Source organism: Platalea leucorodia (genome assembly GCF_965183815.1).
Source record: "Platalea leucorodia genome assembly, chromosome: 1".
NCBI lineage: Eukaryota > Metazoa > Chordata > Aves > Pelecaniformes > Threskiornithidae > Platalea > Platalea leucorodia.
The window spans coordinates 129,388,579-129,414,859 of NC_138823.1; the positions used below are offsets into that span (position 1 = coordinate 129,388,579).

Sequence of the window (26,281 nt, forward strand, 5' to 3'; positions counted from 1 at the left end):
AAGAAAGGCCATACAATACTAGCACTTGTATGAAGAACTCACATTGTACATTGCTGAAAGGATCTACCATATTTGAGCCCTCTTGCCAGTTTTATGGAATATATGGTATCAACTGGTATTTACTGGATTTTTTTCTAAATGTCTTTCAAAAAAGAAAATGTTATCAGGAATAGAACTGGCACAAGGACTTAGTATGTTTCACGTGTTAGTTTATGCACTGGAAATTAGTACAGATTACTACCAACAAGTTTAAACTGTAGTTGAACTTACTCAGTGTACTCCTTAAAGGTGAGACATTTCTCGAGGGGTTCGAGAAATCTGCCCTCACTCCTTTGGAGGGAGCTGCAGGCAGGAGACTGGCTGAGTGGCTGGGTAGGGAACAGCTACACGCCCCAACCAACCACAGGTCAGTCTCACTGCATGTTTCTCCATATCAATGTTTTTTATCAAACTACTGAGATACTTCTTTTCCTGCTCTCTTGGTTTTTTCCCCTCCATTCATCTGTATCTGTTTTGGTGTTATCAAGATAACTGCTTAGTTCATGTGCATCATTTTCTGGAGAGTCATCTGGGTTATGGCTTGAATTGGTGAAGAATTTTTGTATTAGTATTGCTGTTAAAAAAACAGGTTAATTCTCCAGCTTCTTTTATGTTGCTAGGTGGAAGCAGGGTTGAGGTATTTAGGAGGACTTCAGTCTCCCATAAAATAAAAACTGAATGCCTATATGAATTTTCAAGAGCTTTTAAAATCTTTTCCATAGATGTTCCCAGTCAAGGGAGTGATTCAGCCCAGATTTGGCTCTTCACTTATTTCCTACATATTTACTCACATCAGAATGAGCATTTGTCTTACATGGTCAAAACAAGGGACTTCACATACCCATATAGTGTGTGAAAGCAATATTAAATGGTTTTGAGCTCTCAACTTCTGAGTTTTAGAACTCTCTTCAGCATCTAACAATGAAATGGCAAGAAGATGTGGAAGATGAGAAATGTGTCATAGGACAAATTTGTCCATAGTAGTATGTATTTTTTATATATATAATTATTTGTGTGTTTAACAGTATGACAAGCAAAGGAGAAGACAGAAGTCTGCAATTTCCTAGAAAAAATGAATGTGAAAATTACTAATCTTGTGATTTTTTTTTTTTTTTTTACTTTTATTTGTAATTGCTAAGAAAAATACTGGTTTTTATATAGCTGTTCCAGTATTCCTCACATTCTTGTCCCTTCTTGTTTGTCATTTCTTATTCATATCTTAATCTCTGCATTGAGATTTCTTTTTTAGAAGGAACAAAGAGATGCAGCTTATGTGTTCTGAAGAGCACTAGATTGTTGCTGGATTTCTTGACTCTGTTGCTGCAGTCTTAGAAGGATCTCTTCTGTGAAGCCTCTGATGGCTCTGTTGGTGCCAGGGTTCCTTAGATGGTTATTGAAATCCTAAGCATTGTTCTTTACTTTAGGTAAGTTTTAGCTGGCCTGTTCAGAAATTTCCTGCAGGGTATCCAGTCAGAGCAGGTGGCAGTAAAAGATAGAAGAGGGGAAAAATTGAGTCTTTAATATTGCTCAGAGGATCATTCTTCAAATGAATAAGCAGTTCAAATTTACTTATGTGGCTAGAAAATGACCCCTCCGGAGTACTGTTTATTACCTAGAATTACTTATCTAGATGTGATCTCAACCTCTTCTAAAATCATTTCCATCCTTAAAACAAACCCAAAAAATGCCACCCCAAAACCTTCACTCTCCAGGGTATTTGGAAAAGAACAATACAACATTTATTTCTTCAGCACATTGTAATGAAAACCATTGCTGAGCACTTAGCCGACTGCTTTGTTTTCTGCATGTTTTCAGTGCAAACAGAGCCCCTATTTTATTTTGAAGTATTTGGATCTTAGAAGTAGATACGGTCACGAAGCAGAAGTTGAAACTCAACATCAATGGTTCAGCTGTTTGTGATCTGCTGTGATAATATTTATTAAAGTTCATTTTGTTAATGTTTTGTAAGTGTACATATAACAAGAGATGGTAAAAAATAGCATATACTGTATTTTAAACAGCCTGGTGTGAAGGGAAACATCTGTTCCTGGTTAAGTTTCTTTCAACTTGTGTTCTTTTGACTAAGCCCTGTAAGAGTGCTGTTGATATATATCTTCCATGAACATTGCAAAACTATTTTCAGGACTCTCCCAGGAGCCTGGTTGTGCTTTTATAATCCTTTGCCCACAGCAGCTTTCAGATACCAAGATATCAGACAAAGATAAAAATAGATGTTCTAAAGTATGTAGTTGATGTTTTTAATGATCCCACTTCTGTCTGGTGGGAAAAATAACTTTTTTTTAAAAAATAACAATAAATATGATAATATTTTATACTGTGCTAAAATAAAATATGAGCAAATTGTTCAAATTGTAATTTTGGCTACAAGTAACAGATGGCTTGATGAAACAATGTGATTTTAAAAAAACACTCTTGGGTTTATATAAAGATAAAAGAACGTGTTCCCTGCAAATTAAATGTAAAGTCTGTTGAATTCTTAGTTTTTAAAATATTCCTGTTGTTCTGAACCTTTTGGATTTTTGTTTTCATTGCTTAGGACAGAGATGGACTAAACCAGTGTCCCAGTTTTGAGTCACATTAGTGGTAGTTGATCACAAATAAGTGACTTCTTTTCTCACGTTCTACAAAGAACACTGAATTGTGTTCATCCAGCTAAAATGGTTCTTAGATACAACACTCAACCATCCATTTCTATTTTCCCCTTGCTTATGTTCACTCATTAGTGTAGGACTTTCTCTCAAAAGATTCATGCACAAGACATGGTCTGCATTTTGAAAATGCCTGTTCTCTAGAGCAAGCACTTGGGACAGAGTTTCTACTGAGGTTTTTTTGACCGTGTATATCAAGTGTTTGGGTTGAGTGAGCATAGCTGGCTGCTCTGCAGCAGTTTATCCCAGGTCTAAAACAATTTTTAGGGAATATATCTTAAATGACATGGATAAATTCAGGATTTCTTTTCACAGTTTAGGGCAAGGATGGGAGGGCGCAGGTATGTTACATGGCTTTTGGGCAGATACCACAGTCACTGAACCTTTGTAGCCTGTGTCCAACAATGTTCGTACTTTGCCAGCTCTGTGAAGGAACAGATGCTAAAATAAGATAATAATTCGAGAAGAATCTTCGCACCCAAGACCACAGGGGATGAGACAGTGTGGTTTCAAGAGCTGTCATCTAGTGAGATGTGTTGAAGGGAACAAGTGTACTTGCACCACGCTGCACTACATGTTTAGTATGGTTATATTGTTTTCAGGAATGAATGTACAGCTAATGCAAGCTGAAGAGGAATTTCAAGTTGTTACTCTCATCCCTGCCTTGGCTCCAGTAGCAGGAGACATACAGCTTGCTGTAACTTAATATCTCTTGGCAGCACTGTCTTAAGAGCCTATCTTCTGTTTTATTCAGCATAGCAGTAAGTTGCAGTAGCAACTTGCTTCACCACATTTCTCCCTGTTCTGTTTGTAGCTTTCCGTTCCCTTTTGCAGAGGCTACTACCAACGAGCACGTTGTAAAACTGCAAAGCTTGCTTTCTTTTCCCTGTTCAGTGCCTTGTTATGCTCTACCACAAATGCAACAAGAGCTCACAGTGTCAAGTCAATGGTTCTGGTGAATGGACAGTGTACTGCAAAGGTGGAAAGGCAGCGTACATCTGTTTCTTCAAGAAACTGATTAGGTTTTAGTTTTTGGATTTGTTTTTGGACTCTTATTATCTTCTCTTGGATCTGTCAACTTCATTCTAATAGTCTTATCTAAAGTTTCCGAATGGTAAAATTCTGGTCAAGGTTTTCATTGGAAGTATTAATATAAACACTGTCAACAGCACTGCTTAAAGGACAGCTGTGGTTTGGGATTATGGTAACATTTTTCAAGGCATCGCCCCAGTGTTTTATCCCTGATGGCCTATTTTGTTGTAATTAACAGTGAAAATACTTGGTAATTTGAAAGCCTAAATGCAGACTGGGATTTGACTTTCTAAAAGCTATATTTATATTTACTTATATGAACATGAACTATCTATCTCAAATTCAGAATTGGTGAGTGTAAACTGGAAAAGGTTAAAAATGCATGGGAAGTACAGGCTTAAATGACAGAGCATCCTAGTCAGATAGGTTGCGTGGTTTGGAAATCTGCAAGTAGTGAAAAAGAGTCTCAGAGTAACAGGACAGAGAAATGATTAGCAGTTGCTGCTTTGCTGTTTGATTAGTAGAATTATCTTTTTTTGTAATGTAGTATTAGAGATGAAAAAATGCCAAAGTCAGAAAAGTTTTGAGTCGTTTAGAAAGAATTAAACCCCTCCTTCAGAACATTAGTTAAGGTCAGTTGGTTTTAAAATAAGCAGTAAACTCCTGATGACTATTGCTGTCGTCTCAGGAAGGAGCATGTGAGACCTACAGAAGATATCAGAGGCAAACTAGAAGCCTGTCTTCATTTTAAACATCTGTTTTCAGAAATGAAGAAGCTAGAAGGGGGATGTGCAGTATTTGTGATGAAACATGTACTACTAAATATTAATGAAGGAGGACACAGTTGGAAGACTGTAGTCTCGAACATCCTTTTCCAGTTCCAGCTCCTGGCATGCAGTACATAGCGCTCTCCTCAGACCACAAGGTCATGTTCTTTGCATGAAGATCCCTGGTCCTATGTCTGTTTTCAAAGGAGATTTGCTTGAATCTTTAAAAGAAGGTAGAAAAATACAGTGATCTTGTTTCTGGTGCGCATTATGAGATCTAATGCCTCCAACATTGTTCTTTTAAAAAGAACAACCAAATAGACAGACAGACAGACAAGCATTTCTTTTATTGGCTAAGACAGTTCATGCTTGGTTTAAATAGCTCTGAGCAAAATTAACCAGCTATTGTTTCAAAGGCCATATGTTTGGCCATCAGTAGGACTAAGTCGCGGTCTTTCCTTTAGTTCACTGCGGAGCTAACTAAATGCATCTGACCATCGAAAAATCAGCTCATTGCTACTAGAGAATGTTGTCCTTTCTCCAAGCGCATTTTTGCTATGTGTGCTCTTTGTAAATTGTTTCTGGTGTTTGTTTTTGTATTAGCAGCAGTCCCCTTTACTGGGTTGTTAAAACTTTGTTTCAGTACCTTGTTATATCATGGACCGTATAGCAAACCTGTTAATGAAATGTTCAGTCCTAATGCCTAGGTTTTGAAGGTGGTTTTTTTCCAGACCATCAGGAAGTGTAAGCTTTGAGACCATTTAGGACTGCTATAAACTGTAGTGCCCCGATGACATTAGTAAAACTGCTTTTCGTCTGGATGCATCCCAACAATGTCCAGCTCCTGCCATATAAGAGTCAAGAGAAATTCCTAACACTTGTCTTATTAAATAATTTGTTTGAAAATCCTTATCCAAGAGAGACGTCCTCATTAAATTGTTGTGCATTATTTCCCATGTTTATTGATGTGGGTGGAATACTGTCCTGAGCTTGTGGGAAGTGTTTGATTTGCTGTGTGCCATCCCATGGGAGAAATGTACAGAATCTCCCTGTAAGCAATTACCAAGGCTGACAAAAGTGTATGATTCTGTTCAGCATGGGATGTATATCCTTGAGCTTTTGTATTTATAAGTAGTACCATCATGCTTGCTATGAATAGGAGATTATTACGGAGCTGATAATGCAACGAGAAATGCAGAATCACAAACAATACGTGGACTGTGCAATGAACTTGCCAAGTGTATTTATTCTAAATAGGTTTGAAAAGAAAACCTGTATGTGGCTGTCCAAAATGAGCTTTCAAACCTGGAATCTCTGCACTTCTTTCATGGCTGTGAGGCCTATAGTTTAAAAACAAGTAGTTTCCAGAAAAGAGGATTGCATCATTCAGCCATACTGTTGCCAGGTGTGGTTTTACAGATCTTTAAATTAGACTGTCAGCCATTTTCTAATTAGGTAGGGAGCCTTCAAGAGAACCAGAAGTATTTAAAAAGATGGGACATAAATTTGCTACATCAGCATGATATTTAGTGACGCCGCTTTGTGCTGCTGCTGATTCCTTTTTTCCAAATGTGATATAAAAATAGCAGTCAGTCAGTTCTGAAATAAACAATAACACTTCACAAATGTTAAGAAATGTTAACACAAGTGCCCCAGCTAAAATTCAATTAAGGTAGTGACATCGGGGTTAGACGCGGTGCTTGTTCCTATTCCTGCTAGAGTTAGTGGGAGATTTGATATTTATTTCACAGATAGCAAATGCTAAATCTGTCATTTTTTTCCCCTCAGGGAAAATGCCAGGTTTCTAATCAAGCAAATTATAGGGATGACATTAAATTCTTTAACTGCCTCGGCCCTCTGTACACATGAATTTTCACTCCTTTAAGCAGGTTCTATTTTTAAACTGGCGTAAATCCAATTTGTTGCAAGCCAGTTATAAATGAATTTGGATATACCCACTTGGGGGTTTATCCAGATTGAAATAAATGAGTTAAGTTCTGCTTTTGTTGTTGAACAATAACGTCTTTTGTGATGGAGACCTGTTCTTGTATTTGTGGTTAATATCATCCAAGCAGCACTTTATGAGGCATCAAAAATGTTTCTGTTCCTATCTGGGGAAAGAACCAAAGAATTTTTTTTATTTTATTTTAAATTTTGTTGGAATTTCCCTTTTAAAAATTTCCCAAGATGTAAAGAGCAAGTATGTAGCATATTTAAAATACAAAAAAGGTCAGTAAAACAATTGAAATTAGTATGGCTCACCTAATGTAAGGGCATTTTTAATCTAGCTTTTTTTCTGATGTGGTAAGTGGTGGAGATGCAGTTGTTCTGCTTTTTATGCTTTTTCCTCTCATTTAGTCGTACAACGTAGCATGACAAGGACCTTTGTTAGTACTCTTTGTTAGTACTCTAAACTGGCACATAAAGACAAGTAATTGTAGTATTTTTCTGATCTGGAATATGTCCTGGGTGATCCTGTCAGAGTAGCATCGTGTTCTTCCCATTCAGTTGAGCTTTACCCCTGCTTTCTCCCATGGTGTTGCCCGCTTACTGATTCCCAGCACAGCATCTGCTAAGATATTTTCCCAAACGGCTGGAGCAGACATATCTGTCTGTGTGTACCAGCGCAGGGTGCCTCAAAGGGTCCAAAAACTGCAGGTGGCTGGTAGAAACAGCCCTTCTGCCCTGGGTACCTCCTGAGCATGACCTGTCTGGGTACTGAGGTTTGGGCTTGCTTAAGTCTGGGTTTGTGTTTTTTATAATTCAAATATTCAATATTTCAAATACAGGAAACAGGAAATGTGAATGCATACTGGATAGCATAATTCATTCTGGATGTGAAGGCAACTAAAGTTTTGTACGATTTAAGCTGTCAACAGGATGCTGAAAAAATCAAATTGTCTTTGTAGCTTGAAAATGTTCAGGCTTTATACTTTATTTATGATGAGAGCTAGCCTTTTCATGGTTTTGTGAAAAGTTGGACGGAAAGACTGTTTGTGTCTGCTGATACATCCCTTTGCTGTTCTGCAGCTTACGTTGCACTGTTGATATAACATTTCCTGCTAAATTGGCTTTATTGAAAATAATGAGATGCTTGGTTCTCCCTTATGGAATTGGGAAAAATTGAAGTATAGGTTTAAATAAGATTTTGTATTCTGTATACTACTGATTAACTTTTTGGGAAAGGGCCTTGAAGATACAGTCTTTTCCCAGTCTTTCTGCTAAACTATGAAGCTAATATGGCTTAGGCTATCGTTAAGTCTTTAGTTCCTCTTATTTCCATTGTAAGAACAAGAGCCTCAGAAGAAAAACCTCAGCATCAGGTATACCTTAGAACAAACATGTTTTTTTTGAGTGAGCCAAGGCTGTAAAACATTGCTACAATAGCTGTAAAAGATGCTCTCATCCAAATCACAACGTGGGAGAGTCTGGTATAGATTTACAAGCGGTCGTTATTGACCAGGACCAATAAAATTACTACATATGTACTATCCTCAAACTCTTTAACAGTTGCATACTACTTAAATTTCTATAATTACCTGCCCTGCAACCTACTAAACAAATGTAGTCATGTTTCTGTAGATTAGCAATAAGACATGAACTGAATTTGTAGCTCTATCGTTGACTGTATAAAAAAGTGTTTGCAAAGTTACAGCAGGGAGTCAGGACCATTAAGCATATTACGAATGCATCTATCATTGACATTCACTTAAACCTTTCTGAGCAAGCTAGTTACATGCTAACTTTCTTTCTAGGCAGATATTCATTTGATCAGGTGTCCTGGTTTTGGCTGGGATAGAGTTAGTTTTCTTCCTAGGAGCTGGTATAGTGCTGGGGTTTGGATTTAGTATGAGAATAATGTTGATACCACACAGATGTTGTAGTTGTTGCTAAGTAGTGCTTATGCTAGTCAAGGACTTTTCGGCTTCCCCTGCCCTGCCAGCGAGAAGCTGGGAGGGGGCACAGCCAGGACAGCTGACCCCGACTGGCCCAAGGGCTATTCCGTACCATATGACGTCATGTTCGGCATATAAACTGGGGGGAGTTGGCCGGGGGGCAGCGACCGCTGCTTGGGAACTGGCTGGGCATTGGTCACCAGGTGTTGACCAATAGCATTGTGCATCACTTATTTTGTATATTCTTTTATTATTATTGTTGTTGTTGTTATTTTCCCTTCCTTTGTGTCCTATTAAGCTGTCTTTATGTCAACCCACAAATTTTACTTTTTTTTCCCCGATTCTGTCCCCCATCTCAGTGGGGTGGGAGGGATGAGCAAATGGCAGTGTGGTGTTTAGCTGCCTGCTGAGATAAACAATAGTCCATTTGGCGCTCAGCGTGGGGCACAGAGGGTTGAAACAATGACAGATCTGACCGTGTTAAGGCAAATTTGTTACAAGCATTCATTATATTGGTTTAATAGTCGCTGGTCACGGTGTTGATTTATTTGCTGTCAGAATTGTCGTGCTTGCTCTCAGGGCCGAGTTATGTAATACCTTACCTGCAGTATATGTTCCCTGTTGTGCTGTTTATCACCCCTGGGAGCTGGATCAAGGTTGTCATTTTGCTGCATTGTGTAGCACTGGCTTATGATACGTTAAAATTACTGGTCGTGAGAGTAATCTGGTATTTATACTTGGCATTGCCATCATCTCCGTACCTCGGGAGCCACCTCTCAGAAAATATCAATAATAACACTCTACCTTTTCTCCTCGGAGAACCAGTCTATGGCGGAGACAGAGGAAGACACTTCCCCCCGCTCCTTCACCTTCCCTTTCTCCTTAAGGCTAGTTACAACAGCTCTTGAATATAATATCCTTGGGATGTTCAAACCAGCACGGTCCGATTGCTATTTCTCCTGAATGTGGTTCAGGTCTTGTTTAGGGCTAACCAACTATTTAAGAGTACCATCCAGAGATCTACCCCTGTGACGGGCACTGCGGGTACTCCAGCCCCCGCAACCGACACTGCGGCTACTCCAACCCTGGCATCAGGCACTGCGGCTGAACCTGAGAACCAACCCGTGCCAGTATCAGTTGCCCCTATACACAAGAAAGTCAGCTCGTTTAGTAAGTGATGAAGATGAACCAGGGCCATCATGAGAACAGGAGGAGGAAGAGGCGGAACCCATAAATGAGATGGTAACCACCCGATCCCTGTCCCTGAGTGAGCTGCAAGATATGCAAAAAGATTTCAGCCATCATCCAGGCAAGCACGTCATCACCTGGCTGCTCCAATGCTGGGATAACGGAGCCGGTAGCCTGGAATTAGAGGGTAGGGAAGCCAAGCAGCTGGGATCCCTTTCTAGGGAAGGGGGCATTGACAAAGCAATTGGAAAAGGGGCACAAGCCCTCAGTCTCTGGAGGCGACTCCGGTCAGGCGTGAAGGAAAGGTGTCCCTTCAAGGAAGGTGTTTATGTCATCCAGGCAAGTGGACCACCATGGAGAGAGGTATCCAGTACCTGAGGGAATTAGTCATGCTGGAGGTGATTTATGATGACCTGAACAATGAGCAGTTATCCAAAGATCCAGATGAAGTCGAGTGCACACAACCCATGTGGCGGAAGTTTGTACGGAGCGCACCATCATCCTATGCAAACTCATTGGCACTAATGACCTGGAAGGACGGAGAGGAACAAATGGTGGATGAATTGGCTGGCCAGCTCTGGCAATACAAAGACAGTCTCTCTTCCTCCCTATGGGCCTGCACCTTGGCTGTGGAAAAACTGTCCCGTGAAGTCCAGCAACTCAAAGAAGATATGCCCTACTCCCCACCTGTATGGACCAGTATCTCAGCTATTAGGAGTAAGCGTTTCTCTGCTTGAGAGAGAGGATATAGTAGGTACACACCATGGGCCACCCTGTGGTTTTCCCTGTGTGACCACAGAGAGGACACGAGGAGGTGGGATGCAAAATCTACCTCAACCCTAGAGGCACGGGTACGTGAGTTGCAAGGAAAAACAATCACAAAAGGGAGGTCTTCCAGGAAAGTTGCTGCTCCAGTTTCCAGTGAGCAGTTCCCCAGACAGAGTAGAAGGGCTGATTTTACTTCCAGTCTTAATAAAGGGACTTTTGATTTGCATTTACAAGAAGCAAGTAACGAATACTATGACCAGGACTAGAGGGGCCCTGCCTCCAGCCAGGTGGAGGAAAGGGACAACCGGGTTTACTGGACTGTGTGGATTTGATGGCCTGGCATGTCAGACCCCCAGGAGTATAAGGGTCTAGTGGACACCAGTGCATAGTGTACCCTCATGCCATCAAGCTATGAAGGGGCAGAACCCACCTGTATTTCTGGAGTGACAGGAGGATCCCAACAGCTGACTATTGGAGGCTGAAGTGAGCCTAACTGGGAATGAGTGGCAAAAGCACCCCATTGTGACTGGCCCAGAGGCTCCGTGCATCCGTGGCATAGACTACTTCAGGAAGAGGGTATTTCAAGGTCCCAAAGGGGTACTGGTGGGCTTTTGGCACAGCTGCCTTGGAGACAGAGGAAATTAAACAGCTGTCTACCCTGCCTGGTCTCTCGAAAGACCCTTCTGTTGTGGGGTTGCTGAGGGTCAAAGAACAACAGGTGCCAATCACTACCACAACGGTGCACCGGCAGCAATATTGCACCAAATGAGACTCCCTGATTCCCATCCATAAGCTGATTCGTTGACTGGAGAGCCAAGGAGTGATCAGCAAGACTTGCTCACCCCTAACAGTCCGGTATGGCCAGTGTGAAAGTCTAATGGAGAGTGGAGACTAACAGTAGACTATCGCGGTCTGAATGAAGTCACACGACCGCTGAGTGCTGGCATGCTGAACATGCTAAAAATTCAATATGAATTGGGAGTCAAAGGCAGCTAAGTGGTATGCCAAAATTGATATCGCTAATGCGTTTTTCTCAATCCCTTTGGCAGTGGAGTGCAGGCCACAGTTTGCTTTCACTTGGAGAGGCATCCAATACACCTGGAATCGACTGCCCCAGGGGTGGAAACACAGCCCCACCATTTGTCATGGTCCGATCCAGACGGCACTGGAACAGGGTAGGGCTCCGAACACCTGCAATACATTGATGACATCATCGTGTGGGGCAACACAGCAGAAGAGTCTTTTGAGAAAGGGAAGAAAATAGTCCAAATCCTCCTGAAAGCTGGTTTTACCATAAACCAAAGTAAGGTCAAGGGACCTGCACAGGAGATCCAGTTTTTCGGAATAAAATGGCAAGATGGAGGTAGTCAGATCCCAATGGATGTGATCAACAAAACAACAGCCATGTCTCCACCAACCAGCAAAAAGGAAACACAAGCTTTCTTAGGCATTGTGGGTTTTTGCAGAATGCATATTCCAAATTACAGCCTGATTGTAAGCCCTCTCTATCAAGTGACCCGGAAGAAGAACGATTTCAAATGGGGCCCTGAGCAACGACAAACCTTTGAACAAATTAAAGAGGAGATAGTTCATGCAGTAGCCCTTGGGCCAGTCCAGGCAGGACAAGATGTAAAAAATGCGCTCTACACCGCAGCCGGGGAGAATGGCCCTACCTGGAGCCTCTGGCAGAAACCAACAGGGGAGACTCAAGGTTGACCCCTAGGGTTTTGGAGTCGGGGATACAGAGGATCCGAAGCCCGCTATACTCCTACTGAAAAAGATATTGGCAGCATATGAAGGGGTTCGAACTGCTTTGGAAGGGGTTGGTACTGAAGCACAGCTCCTCTTGGCACCCTGACTGCCGGTGCTGGGCTGGATGTTCAAAGGGAGAGTCCCTGTACACAGCCTGCAACTGATGCTACATGGAGTAAGTGGGTCATGCTGACCACACAATGGGCTCAAATAGGAAACCCCAGTCACCCGGGAATCTTGGAATTGATTATGGACTGGCCAGAAGGCAAAGATGTAGGAATATCGCCAGAGGAGGAGGTGATGTGTGCTGAGGAGGCCCCACTGTATAATAAACTACCAGCAAATGAGAAGCAATATGCCCTGTTCGCTGATGGATCCTGTCATCTTGTGGGAAACCATCGGAGGTGGAAGGCTGCTCTGTGGAGTCCTGTACAAGTCGCAGAAACTGCTGAAGGAGAAGGTGTATCGAGTCAGTTTGCAGAGGTGAAAGCCATCCAGCTGGCTTTAGATATTGCTGAACGAGAAAAATGGCCAGTGCTTTATTTCTGTACTGACTCATGGATGGTGGCAAATGCCTTGTGGCGGTGGTTGCAGCAATGAAAGCAGAAGAACTGGCAGCACAGAGGCAAACCCATCTGGGCTGCCACATTGTGGCAAGATATTGCTTCCTGGGTAGAGAACCTGGTTATAAAAGTACATCACATAAATGATCACGTACCCAAGAGTCGGGCCACTGAAGAACATCAAAACAACCAGCAGGTGAATCAGGCTGGTAATACTGAAATGGCTCAGGTGGATCTGGACTGGCAACGTAAGGGTGAATTATTTAGAGCTCAGTGGGCCCATGACGCCTCAGGCCATCAAGGAAGTGATGCAACATATAGATGGGCTTGTGATCAAGGGGTGGACTTGACCATGGACACTATTGCACAGGTTTTCCGTGAATGCAAAACATGTGCTGCAATCCAGCAAGCCAAGGGGTTAAAGCCTCTCTGGTGTGGAGGACAATGGCTGAAATAAAATATGGGGAGGCCTGGCAGATTGATTATATTGCACGCCCACAAACCTGCCAAGGCAAGTGCTATGTGCTCACCATGGTGGAAGCAACCACTGGATGGCTGGAAACATATCCCGTGCCACCTCCAGGAACACTATCCTGGGCCTTGAAAAGCAAGTCCTATGGTGACATGGCACCCCAGAAAGAATTGAGTCAGACAACAGGACTCATTTCCAAAACAACCTCATAGACACCTGGGCCAAAGAGCATGGCATTGAGTAGGTATATCACATCCCGTATTGTGCACCAGCCTCTGGGAAAATCAAATGATACAGTGGACTGTTAAAGACTACACTGAGAGCAACAGGTGGTGGGATGTTCAAACACTGGGATACACATTTAGCAAAAGCCACCTGGTTAGTCAACAGTAGAGGATCTGCCAATAGAGCTGGCCCTGCCCAGTCAAAACTTTTATGTACTGTAGAAGGGGATAAAGTCCCTGTAGTGCACGTCAAAAATACGCTGGGGAAGACAGTCTGGGTTATTCCTGCCTCGGGCAAAGGCAAACCCATCCGTGGGATTGCTTTTGCTCAAGGACCTGGGTATACTTGGTGGGTGATGCGGGAGGATGGGGAATTCCGATGTGTATCTCAAGGGGATTTGATTTTGGGTGAGAATGGCCAATGAATTAAATTGTATGATGTTAATTGATATACAATACAGTCTATCATCCCTTCTGTGGTTGCTATGTGCCATATCAATGGTATTACTGTAAGAATCACCTAGATTAATGAAGGATGAACTTTGATGAAACTGAGCAAAGTGCAGCGATGATAGAAGCGGACAAGCGCAGCGATAATGGAACCAGAACTGGCTTCAGCTTGCAACAGTCCACCACCACACACCATCTCTCCTGCCCTGAAGGACTGTTATGACAGATGGACCCCAAAGTCATGGACTAAATGAACTCAATGAACATTGTATAGGCATGGCCCATAGACTAAGGGAATGATACCTGTGTGTATATATCAAAAGACAGGAAAGGTGGTGGTGATTAATTGGCATGTATTGAAAAGTGTGGGACCTGGGCATGACGTAGATGGTATTGAATAAGGGGTGGATATTGTCCTGGTTTTGGCTGGGATAGAGTTAATTTTCGTATCGTTAACTGTATAAAAAAGTGTTTACAAAGTTACAGCAGGGAGTCAGGACCATTAAGCATATTACGAATGCATCTATCATTGACATTCACTTAAACCTTTCTGAGCAAGCTAGTTACATGCTAACTTTCTTTCTAGGCAGATATTCATTTGATCAGGTGTCCTGGTTTTGGCTGGGATAGAGTTAGTTTTCTTCCTAGGAGCTGGTATAGTGCTGGGGTTTGGATTTAGTATGAGAATAATGTTGATACCACACAGATGTTGTAGTTGTTGCTAAGTAGTGCTTATGCTAGTCAAGGACTTTTCGGCTTCCCCTGCCCTGCCAGCGAGAAGCTGGGAGGGGGCACAGCCAGGACAGCTGACCCCGACTGGCCCAAGGGCTATTCCGTACCATATGACGTCATGTTCGGCATATAAACTGGGGGGAGTTGGCCGGGGGGCAGCGACCGCTGCTTGGGAACTGGCTGGGCATTGGTCACCAGGTGTTGACCAATTGCATTGTGATTCACTTATTTTGTATATTCTTTTATCATCCTCCTCCTCCTCATATTTTTCCCCCCCCTTCATTTTCTGTCCTATTAAATTGTCTTTATCTCAACCCATGAATTTTACCCTTTTCCCCGATTCTCTCTCCCATTCCACTGGGGCGGGGGGAGTAAGCGAACGGCATGGGGTGTTCAGCTGCCTGCCCGGTTAAACCACAACATCAGGATACTGCTAGTAGCATTTTTATTTGGAGGTTATTGTCCTTTTTAGCAATGAGCTTTAGTTAAGTCAGCATCTCATGTTCACCAGGCTAAACACCTGTGAAGACCGTTGCCTTGTTTACTGGAGAGCTCTGTTTAAGTTCCTGTGATCATGAAATCGAGGGTTAATTTAAGATGGAAAATATAATAGTGGTTTGAAAGAGGAAGTTCTTGTTGTTGATCAGGTATCATCTGTAGATTTGTGTGTTCAGAACAGCAACACGTTACCAGGAAGCAGATGATTCATTTAAAAAAAAAAAAAAAAAAATTCTGGGTAGGGAAGATGCAGAAATGAGCTTCCTATTAAATTTAAAAAAGAAAAAAAAAAGTTGTACCAAATTCTTCCTATTTACTTGCTATTGGGGAAAAAAAACGCCTGAACTGTTTCACGTAAGTTCATACTAAATTGAGCCTCGGAGAATAATTAAGACGCTTTAACTGTCTGGAATTACATGGTATGCAGAGAAAGTGAAATTATTTCTCCATTCTCAAGGCATTTATTTTTGAAATATTTATACATGTTTAGACTTTATTATATGAAGAGTGTACATTACATGGAAACCTTTCCTTTTCGGTGGGTGATTTTGGTAAATAAATCAGCAGACACTCATGTTTTTCACAGAAGTCTGGCTCTCGCTGCCGCTTCTCCTGGGTTTGAGGAGTGTGAGGCTGGTGACTGGAATGGAAGGTGCATCCGTAGTGCTTAGTCTGCCTGAAAGAGATTTCTGTTTCTGCTTCGTCTCAAACCTTCCTTAGTTAATTCTGGCTTTATCTAATTGTCATTACTACTAGCCCAATGCTTTTTTCTTAGGATCTTTTGTGATTTGATTCCTTCATTTTCCTCCTTTACCTAAAGTGTACAGGATTAATAATAGTGCCCCTTAGTTTCCATTCTTCTTCTTAGCTCATCTGTCTTCTCTCTTCTTAGAAGACGACTTCTTAAGAAGTCTCTCTTCTTAGCTCATCGTCGATGCCTTTTTCTATTCTGAGTTCTGTATCTTCCCAAAAGTGATACATTAAAATAGCTTTGCTTTTATGTACTCATTATGTGAAAGTTTGCCATTTGTGTTTCAATCCAAAATAGGACAAACAACAACTGTTGTTATAATGGTGCATGTAACAGAGAGAATTAATAAACTCCCTTGCATAAATGTCATAATCACACAGCTAATACAGCAGAAGATGTAATTTTAAGTCCCTGACTTCATAAGGTTGATACTAAAACTTTGTGTGAGTAATCTGACTTCTCATAATTTAGCATAAATAAAGGTTTCAAACAGATGCTTTATCCCTTGTGAAGAAATATGTAGGCGCACTCTTTCTCTCTCTCTCTCTCTCTTTCTCTCTCCCGCCCCCCCTTTTTTCCCTCCACTTTCACATTATTTCAGACGGTTTAGGGAACTTTTCATCCTGCTTCTCTAGAATGAAATTTTTAATGTAAATGTAACATGACAATTTCTTGTGGTAGTGGACAAAAGAAGCAAAATGACATGCTAGCTGCCTTGAAGGGTGCTATTTTCTGTATTTTTATTTAGCTAAGACAGCTTGACAGTTAAAAATCTAATCTTTGAATCGTAGATTCAAGATGCTGCAAGTCAAGGCTTGAAATTTGTTGGAATTATACCTCAGTACCATTCCCAAAAGAACTGTCTTGTCAGCGCTTCCCTGACACCCGCCAGTAACAACACTGTGCAATCAAGAGATGATAAAAATGTTTCAAATTACCCCAAGGATCATGCTTCACCGGATGGCGAGAAAATAGATGGCATTAACGGATGCAGTACTCCAGCACCAAGTGAGGAAAGTGCTGACCAATGTGTCACATCCAGGGAGGGCTGGAGAGGTGAAGGGCAGGCTACTGAAGAGCTGAATCTCAAGTCTGCGAAGCGAAACGAAGAACAGTTTCAACATGAGAACCCAAGTGTAAGAGAAGCAGCAGACAAGCCAAACGGACTTGCAGAGAACGAAACGCCAACACGATGCTTAAAACCACTTACTGGCAGTAAGTATTGTAGTGACCTCTCATATGTAAAAGCCAAGTTAAAATTGCCTCAATTATGTTCCCAGCTCCTTTGGGGGGTGGGGATGCGGGGGGTGCCTTACCACTGTAATAGTGAAGAAAAGATGCACCAAATGAGCCACTTAACCTGATTTCAACATGGTTACACAGTTCACGACGGCTAAGCTAAGTCAGATGGCAAATGAAGAGATGATATAAACGGGTGCAACTTCGTTATGGCCTGTTTGTATGCCTGAGTGTAAAGACTTATTTTTGTCTGCTGTTCAGCTGAATTGGTTCGTTTCTGTATTTGTTGCGATACCCTGAGAGCTCTTGATCTTTGTATCCTTTTTGTCCATTTGAATGAAAAGCCCTGCTAATCTGCTTGACAAGGTTTTGCAGCAATAGGAGGAGTGAGTCACAAAGCCTTATCGTAGTTAGCCCCTTTGTAGCAGGTGAACAGATAGCTGAAATTAAACCACATCAGGAATATATGTGGTCTGGACTCTGAAGTCTCCTGGTATCCTATAGTCAGGCTGGGGTCAGTGCAACAGTCTGAATTGTAATTACTGGAAAGCAGCAGTTATTTTTGTTAATGGCTCATGTTTGCCAGTTCATAATAAAGGTCCTCTTGCTAATGGAGCTCCTAATAATTTGCCTTCCAATTCTCATTTTTTTGTAAGATTATTCTTCATATACCAGTTTTCTTTCTTTCATTTCTTTGACATATTTCTCCTTAGGTGTGCTTTCCACTTTTAAATGTCATTTTATGCCATCAAAAACCAAAAGTCTCAGATGAGGTCTCAAAGTACCCTCCTTAAGGTGTTTGTTGCTCAGAAGTTACTTCATTAACAAGAATTGTACTTCAAAGTAGGGTGTAGGCCAGAGTAATTCAGAAAATGAAAAGTCATCAGAAAAAAATATTCTTGCCCCATTTCCAGTTCTTCCAAATATACTTCTTTCCTATATTTGCTTAAATCCTAGAAAACGGTGTGTATACTCATTTCTCTTACCACTTTGCTTACTTTCCTTACAAGCTACAAATCTACGTAAGGAAATTCCATCTACATTCCTTTCAGCTGGTACTGTCCTTGACTTTAATTTATCCCTGTTCTTTTTCTCTTACATAGATGCGGTCAAACAATCCTACCCCTTTGGGGATTTTGTATGTAGGACTGAGAATGACAGCATTGTACCCTCCTTGGACTATTGTCTTGGTTTCCGTTGCATTTTGGTGTAATTAGCTTCTTGCCATCAGATTTGAGTCACACTCTAGCAACCTTTCACCATACTTTCTTCAATTTTTATTGGGCAAGGGGGCAGCCAGATGTGGTCAAAGCATAGCTATTATTTGAAAAATTTGTTCTGGTTTACACTGGAATCTTACACATTATAAAACCTCTCTTAGTTTTATAGTTCTCAATTAGTTATCTCCAAGTCTAAGCAGACCAGTTCTTTCTCTTTTTATATACACTGTCTTTGAGAGAGTTAACCTAGCAAGTTTAATAAACTTTTTGATGCTATTCTTCTCCATACTGAAAAGTGGAAATCTTTTACTACAAGTAACCATGTTCTTAATATTTCTGCGTAATGTGAAGCTGATCACTTTCAATCTTCCCAACTTCTGTCTGCAACATCCCAGGATTTTATTACAGCTGCTGATTTGCCAGATAAGAGGTTTTATTTTAAAAATTCCTTTAGTTTCCTTATTTATCTTTCTTTATCTCAGTGCTTTTTGGCTGTATTTATTTCTCATACAGTTTTTTAATTGGTGAGTTATGCAAATACTTTCCAAGACTGAAGGTCTGAGAAGGCAGTTTTATGTGACAGTTCACCTACAGTAGGATTTTCCCCAATCTATTGCCTGTACAACATTGCTGATGTCGTTATTACTCTTGTATGAATTTTTGTTATTACAGCACTCCCTTTTCCTCCCATGGAAAATGTATTTCAGTCTTTGGCACCAGTTCTCCATCCTTCCTTGGGAACATGAAGATAGAAAGCATCAGGTGGTTTTTTTTTTTCCAGTTAGCCTACTTATTCCATAGGAAGTTACCACTCTTGAACTCCTCCTTCCCTACATAAACCTTCTGAAAAAAATATATTTCTTACTCTTTATGGAACCTTAATTTTGTTCTTTATTTCAGGCTTTATACTATTCAAGTGTTACTTTTATGCTGCTTCTTTTTTTTTTCTCTGAGTATTTTGTAGTGCTCATTCGCTTTCCCTTTTATTAATGGGCTCTTCAAAGAAGTGTTGAAAATTATTTGCCTGTGAACAAGGCACAGGTATTCCAATGGTATGTCCAAAAGTGCTGTGTTACCTAGAACCAAACTGAAGGTGTCTTTGTCCATGCTTGAGCCGTCAGGCTTGCTGGTGAAAACTGTTGTCAATAGTGACTTGAACAGTGGTTAGGACTGGTGTATTATACACTCAGTAATGGTGACAAACCAAGTCAACCACACGTTTTAAATGTGTGTTGTCAACAGCATGTTTTCACATACACCAAAAAGATCTCCATTTCCAACATGAGTATATTTTGGGGGTCAGAATCAAAACGACCATAGAAGTTTTCTGTGTGTGCTCTTCCTTCTAAACAAGTGATAAACAGCAAGAGGATTCATGTTAACAATTTATTCCTTTCTACGCTATTTGAATCATGGTTCATGTCTGAGATCATTAGATCTCTTTTTCATGTTTGGTTATATTGTGAGCTTCCTGCTCTCCAAGTGCTGCCAGTCTGTCTCTGAGCATCTCCCTTCTAATATTTTTTTCAATTTACACACTACTTCTTGCTCAGTGATGTTTGTTAGAGAGCAATCTTAACTTTTCTCTTGACATTTCTTTAATACTTGAGATTAGAATATACTAACTTGGAAACAAGAAGAGCTTATTGAATGAACGAGTTTCATATAATGACTTTACCTTTTATATTAATTTATTTTGGGAGAATTTTTGGCATTTGGAAGTAAATAGAAATTTTACCATTGATTTCCATGTCCATTAATAAGTAAAATAATAATGTCCAAAAATTTGTTATTGGTAATTTTACTGATGGTTGTACCCTTCTGAGAATTTGGAAGGTGTATCTGCACTTAGACTTGCTTCCAATTTTAGGGCTGTGAAAGCTCAGCTTTGCTGTCAACAATGACTTTTTTGTAATGGTAAGCTTACGTGAGCTGCTCCTATGATATACTAGAGGAGATACAGAGTCTAGAAAATGTTCTTATTTGTAAGACCCTTCACAATTCCACTTTCAAAATCCATTTGGTGTTGTGTTAATGTCTCACCTTGGCTCAGACCCAGAGTAAATCAATGAACCAGCTAGTATAGTCTCTACATTAATGGTTCATTGCGTTTTCTTTAGACGAGACTACTACTTGCTGGTTCCATGCCATTGTATTATCAGTATATCATTGATAATCAATATCATTGTATTACTAAGTTATTTAATACTTTAGTTTAATGGCCATGATCTACAAAATGCAGTTCCTCCTAAATTTGCAGTAAGATTTCATATTTGAACTGTCCTCAGTGTCATAGCTCTGGTAATAATTCATTCAGTAGAAAAATAAAGGTACGCTGTGCCTTAATTTTTAGTGATTTTGTGACTGCTACAGCACTTAAAGCAGTTTGTGGAGCATGTTTTCCTGTCTTGGTTTAGGCTGGTAACTCCAATAGGGGAGTTGTCCGTTAGTACTCAGGTATTACTGTCTTTAAATGTTTTATTATCAACAGTCAAGCCATTATTAGTAACAAATATTGTAACAGCAATCAAAATATCATATTGGGTTTTGGGACCCTACTGCGCTGGACACTGCAGAAATGTATTAAGGAGATAACCACATCGCAAAGTATTTTTTGGAGTTGCACAGTGTAATCAGGCAAGGGCAAACAGTGGGTTATACATTGTTTTAGCTGAAATATTATAATATGGTTGTTGCATTACTCCATTTTTTACTTTTTGGTAGAAGCAGAGATCTTCGCTCTCTTCAACAAGCCAAAAACCCCACAAAGATGCAGCCAATATTATACAGTCACTATCCCTATGAGGATCTCCAAGAATGGGCAGACTGTCAACAGCTTAGAAGCAAATTGGCTGGAGCACATGACAGATCACTTCAGGAAAGGAGGCTCATTGGTAAACGCCATCTTCAGCCTTGGAATGGTAAATGGTATGGAAATTACAGAAAGCATTATGCTGTGATTATTTTCCTTTCTCCTTTAATAGAGGTCATTATCTTTGAAGAGAAGACGTTTGGGAGGTGATTTAATATAGGCTTGGGGCAGATTTGGTTTAGATCAGCCTATTTCAGTGAAATGGAATGAAAGCACAGGAAATATTGTGGCATTTGAATAAGGAAAACAGATAATGTATTGTATTTTATAAACATACTAGAGATGTCCTGTAATTGCAGAAATACACAGAGTTAATAAACAGTACCAAGTAAAATGAATTAAACTAATAAGATTGTAAAGCAGATGACATAATTGGAAGAGTGGCTTTCCTTTTAGCTGTCCGGCGACACACTGCATCTGAGTGATTGCAGGTCAGTGTAAGGGCCCTCCAGTTTCATCTGGCCAACATGTAGCCAGTTACTCCCAGTTCTTGCAGAGACCCTTTCCACCTTGATGGTACAGTGTTTTACAAAATTGTCTTCTATGTTTGTTTAATCCTAGCTAATATGTTCATGTGAGTGATGGATAAATGTTGGTCTTAATTTAAGAAGAGAAGATTAAAAAACAGATTTTTGCATGTTGTGAAAATGTGGCACTGAATCCAGCTTAATACTGTAACCAGTCTGTACTACAGTTGTGGCCACCATGGTGTCTCTGAAGAGAAGCCTGCTGTACAAAGAAAGACTTTGGTGCATAGTAGGTATCTGAGAGACATAACCAAGGGACCATGGGAACAAACCAAGGGAAGTACTTGAACATAAAAATGTTGAAGTTACAGCCGGATTAATTTTACTGGAAAATTATGTGACTAGTATACTTCATGGTTAAAGTGCTTATGGATGAAGCTTTCACCTAATTTTGGTTTGTTTTGCATTCTTCAAAAGGAATGTGGTAACCCATAGATTGGCCACTGCTACTAAGAATAGTGGGTTTGTGCCTCAAAATTATACGGCAACTGCTTCCAGAGCATCTTCTTCCCATTTTGCTGCTGGTCAGAATTCCAGGACCCATGATAAAACACAGTAATATGAGCCAGTTCTGGTAGAAGTCAATCAGGAAATTAACAGGCAGTCCTAATTTTTCATTTTGCAGGCACGTAGCAAAAAAGGAAGGTCTAAAGTTCAGCTGATGGAATGCTTTTGCACAGCTTCCTGGAAGGCCTTGTAATTGCTAGTTAACTTGCTTAAAAACAAATGGTCATTTACTTTATGTGTATAAATTGCAACTCATAGAGGCAAATCTAATTGGCTCTATCAGGCTTAGTGCTTTCTTTAATAAAAACTGCTTATCAGTGCACTCTAAAATGCTTTAAACACAGCATTTTTCTGTTATTTAAACTTCTGAAGTTCATTTATGTAACAGAGGCCTGGACGAAGTTCATGTACTTGGATACCAGAGTGAGGAGTGCTGGATAACTGCCTGCAGACATAGATAAAGTAGACTAGAATGATGACAGCAAAGTTTCAACGCAAACAGAACAACGAATTGTATAAAAGTGGACAGATTCAGGATTACGTTAGATTAGAGATTGAAGATGAACAATTAATAATCATTTCTATTAGCATTTTGCAGTTAGAGGAAGAACACGTTTAGAAGTCAAAAAGCTCGGTTAAGGTTTCTAGAAGTGTGTTAATTAGAACACTTACGTTGAAACGCTGTGAACATGCCCATGTTATTAGAAGAACATTTGCTAAGAACATTTGCAAGTTGCTGTCAGTTGCAGTTAAATGTTTATGATTTAAATCCTAAAATTTTCCTATGCTGCAGGAAAATGGAACAGCTTTTTCACTCATACGCCAACCAGTATGAAACAACCCAGGGTAGGGAGGAGGGAGGAAAGAGGGGGCTGAGGGCTTTTCAGCTCCTTACTTTTTTCTAGTCTTTTATGGCAGCCTATGCAGCTCTTCATAGCTGGTCTGCTTATTCACTGATTAATCCTCTTCCAAATTAAGGTAATATTAGCATACTTTCTTTAATTGGTTATATCACATTTCTTTGTTCTGGGGGCTGGTTTTCTCTTTGGCTTAAAGTACAAATTCATTATTTTGCTTATTAGACTTAAAAGCAAGACTTCTTTTCCCCCTTGTCCTTGGAATGCCCAATGAAGTGAAGATTTCCAGATTGTCAGTAGTCATAAATCTGTTTCTTCCTTCTGCCAACAGTTTAATAATTAGTCTGTAAAAGAGTTTTAAAGTTCATTGATAACAATTGTTTCTTTTTGCTTATTGACCAGATAATTATAAACAGAAATATAACACAATTGCAAATTACAATATGTAAACCACGCAGAGTTACACCATACATTAAATGTATTCAGATTTTGCTAGTAAGTTAGAAACAGCGGCTTGCTCGGTCCTTGAATGTTCGTATGTTGACAAATAACAGTTATTTAAATCTGTAACTTGCTGGTGTTTTTCATCCAACTCATGTCACTGCTAATTCTGCCTGTAGTCCCAGGTGTAAACTGATCCTGCCTAGTGATCTAAAGTGATCATAGGACTTCACCCTTGCCTTCTTCTAGTGAGACGTGGAGACTGTAGCAGCAAGCTACAGATTAATACCACTGCAAATGGAAAGGATGTAACAGGTGGGGTCCCTTTCTTTCCTAGAACAGCAAGTCTCCAATCAGCAGTGTGAGAAGGGAGGAAAAGTCAAAGCTAAGGTTATATTTTGATGGCTTAACAGAGTAATCACAAGCCTGTGCATCTTTAGTTGTTTTGAGCTGCAGGTCTTTAAATGCCTGGCACTCTTGTATTTGTTTTACCTTTCTGCCTGTGAATTTTCCTGCCTTTCAAACTTAGAAAAAGCCAGCCAACCAACCAGAAGACATTGGCAGTACTTAAAGCAAATGAAACAAAATGTGAGTTGCTTGAAAGAGGAAAATAGGCAGGTTTTTAGAGGGTCAGATTGATTGTCTGTGTTATAATCACACTGCCTCTGACAGAGATGAACCAGTGGTGCATTTGACCAATTATAGTCACCTTATCCACTTCAGTGGCTGGGATTTTTATCATCCATATGGAATTATTTTTCTCTGTGTGTACTGAAGGTGAAAAGATTCAGGAGGAGGGAGGAATACACAAATGAAGCAAAGGCCAACATTCAGGTCGCATGCCACTTATGTGACAGCCACAGATAGCTCGTTTTCCTCATTGAGAGCAACAGCAGCCTAAAGGTTAGTTTCCTAGATAAGGGGGATTTGTAGTTCAAAGACAACAAGGGGAAAATTGTTGCCCACTAGGAAAGCTGTCATGGTAAAGTAAGAAATCTTTTCCCATATACTTCTTGTAAATCAGAAGCAAGAACATCAAAATAGCTTTTTGTCAACTGAGCTACATCAAATATTTATACAACCCAGTGAAAATAGCTTTTTGTGCACAGTAGGATGCCTTAATAAAAATGCAGTGGTAATGGAACATTTTCAGAGGAAGGACAGTGATTGTAACCTTTATGTTCAGAGCCCTTTCTTTAAGAAAGAGTGAAGTTATGTCCATTCAAGAATAGAGATTGGGAAATGATACCACAAACAGCAAAGTCAGAATGGTTTGTTTTATTGGCATTCCTTACTGCCCTGGTGCAAATGAACTAATGTTTGGAATTACTAAAGACCTTTTTAATGTAGGCTAAGTTCCAGAAGCTAAATCTGGTTAAACAAGAGATTACCAAAAGAGAATACAACTGCATCAGAATCAGTAAATACCTTGCATGAGAAACAGCAGAAACTGGAAAGACCAACTCACCATCTAAAGCTTTAGATGGCTGATATTTGTAGATAGGTTAGGTAAGATTCAGCTGAATAAATGTAGGCAGGGCAGACCCTGCAGGTATCTGCATATGAGTTGTCACCCAAAAGTGCTGTTGTAATCAATGGAGATCTACGCCTAGACCAACGTAGTCAGTAGGATTTGTGTTGTGATCCACCTCATCCTACATCAGATATCTGAAAGAGATCAGATAGATTGGAGTGTGTGATTTAGTGACAGCAGACCTAGATAAGACTGAAATACTCAGTGCCTCCTTTGCCTTAGTCTTCACTGACAAAGTCTTCAAGGCCTCTGAGCTTAGAGGCAAGGTTCAAAGAAGTGCAGGACTAGCAGCAGCGGATGAAGATGAAGACAGGGATTGCTTGAGTTCCTGAGACCAGATGGCCTGCATCCAAGGATGCTGGGAGCACTGGCTGATGTCATAAGAAGGCCACTTGTAGTCATCTTTGAAAGGTCATGGAGATCAGGGGAGTTTTCCAACACTTGAGAAAGGCAAAGGTTGTACCCGTCTTTAAAAAAAGGCCAAAAGGACAATCCAGGGACCCTACAGGGTGGTCAGGCTCACTTCATTCCCGGGTAAATCACTGAGTGAGTCCTCTTGGAACACATTTCTGGACACATGAAGGAGAAGAAAGTGATTGGGAACAGTCAGCATGGATTTAACAAGAGTAAAGCATACAGCTTCCTCACAAGGGGAAGAGGAGGGGCAGACACAGATCTCTTCTCCCTGGCAACCAATGATAGAATCCAAAGGAACAGCAGGAAGCTATGCCAGGGGAGGTTTAGGTTGGACATTAGGAAAATGTTCTTCACCCAGAGGGTGGTGGAGCACTGGAACAGGCTCCCCTGGGAGGCAGTCACAGCGCCAAGCCTGACAATATTCAAGAAGGATTTGGACAATGCCCTCAGACATATGGTGTGAATTTTGGGGTTGTCCTATGCAGGGACAGGAGTTGGACTGGGTGATCCATGTGGGTCCCTTCCAACTCAGGACATTCTGTGATTCTATGATTGATTGTCTTCTGTGATAAAATGACTGGATTTGTGGATGAAGGGAAAGCAGCAGATGTCATTTTGGGTAAATTCATCAAGGAAGTTTGACAGTGGCTCCCACAATATTTTTGTATCCAAGTTAGGACCCTGCACCCTAGATGGGAGGATAAGTAGACGAGTAAAAAACTGGTTGCGTGGCTAGGCTCAGAGGGTCATGGTTAATAGGTCACACTTTACCTGGAGTAACAAGTGGAGTACCACATAGGTCTGTCCTGGGACCTGTTGTGTTTAATAGCTTTATCAATGATGCAGAAGAGGCAACAGGGCTTGCT

General features: G+C 40.6%; 1 protein-coding gene across 1 annotated transcript in view; it reads left to right on the forward strand.

The window, feature by feature from the left end:
- Window positions 1-26,281, forward strand: part of RFTN1 (raftlin, lipid raft linker 1) — a 104,832-nt gene that overhangs the window by 57,449 nt on the left and 21,102 nt on the right. Inside the window, exons 5-6 of the mRNA XM_082309545.1 lie at window positions 16,593-17,016; window positions 20,985-21,188. Coding sequence (XP_082165671.1) covers window positions 16,593-17,016; window positions 20,985-21,188 — 628 coding nt within the window. The remainder of the gene's footprint in view (window positions 1-16,592; window positions 17,017-20,984; window positions 21,189-26,281) is intronic.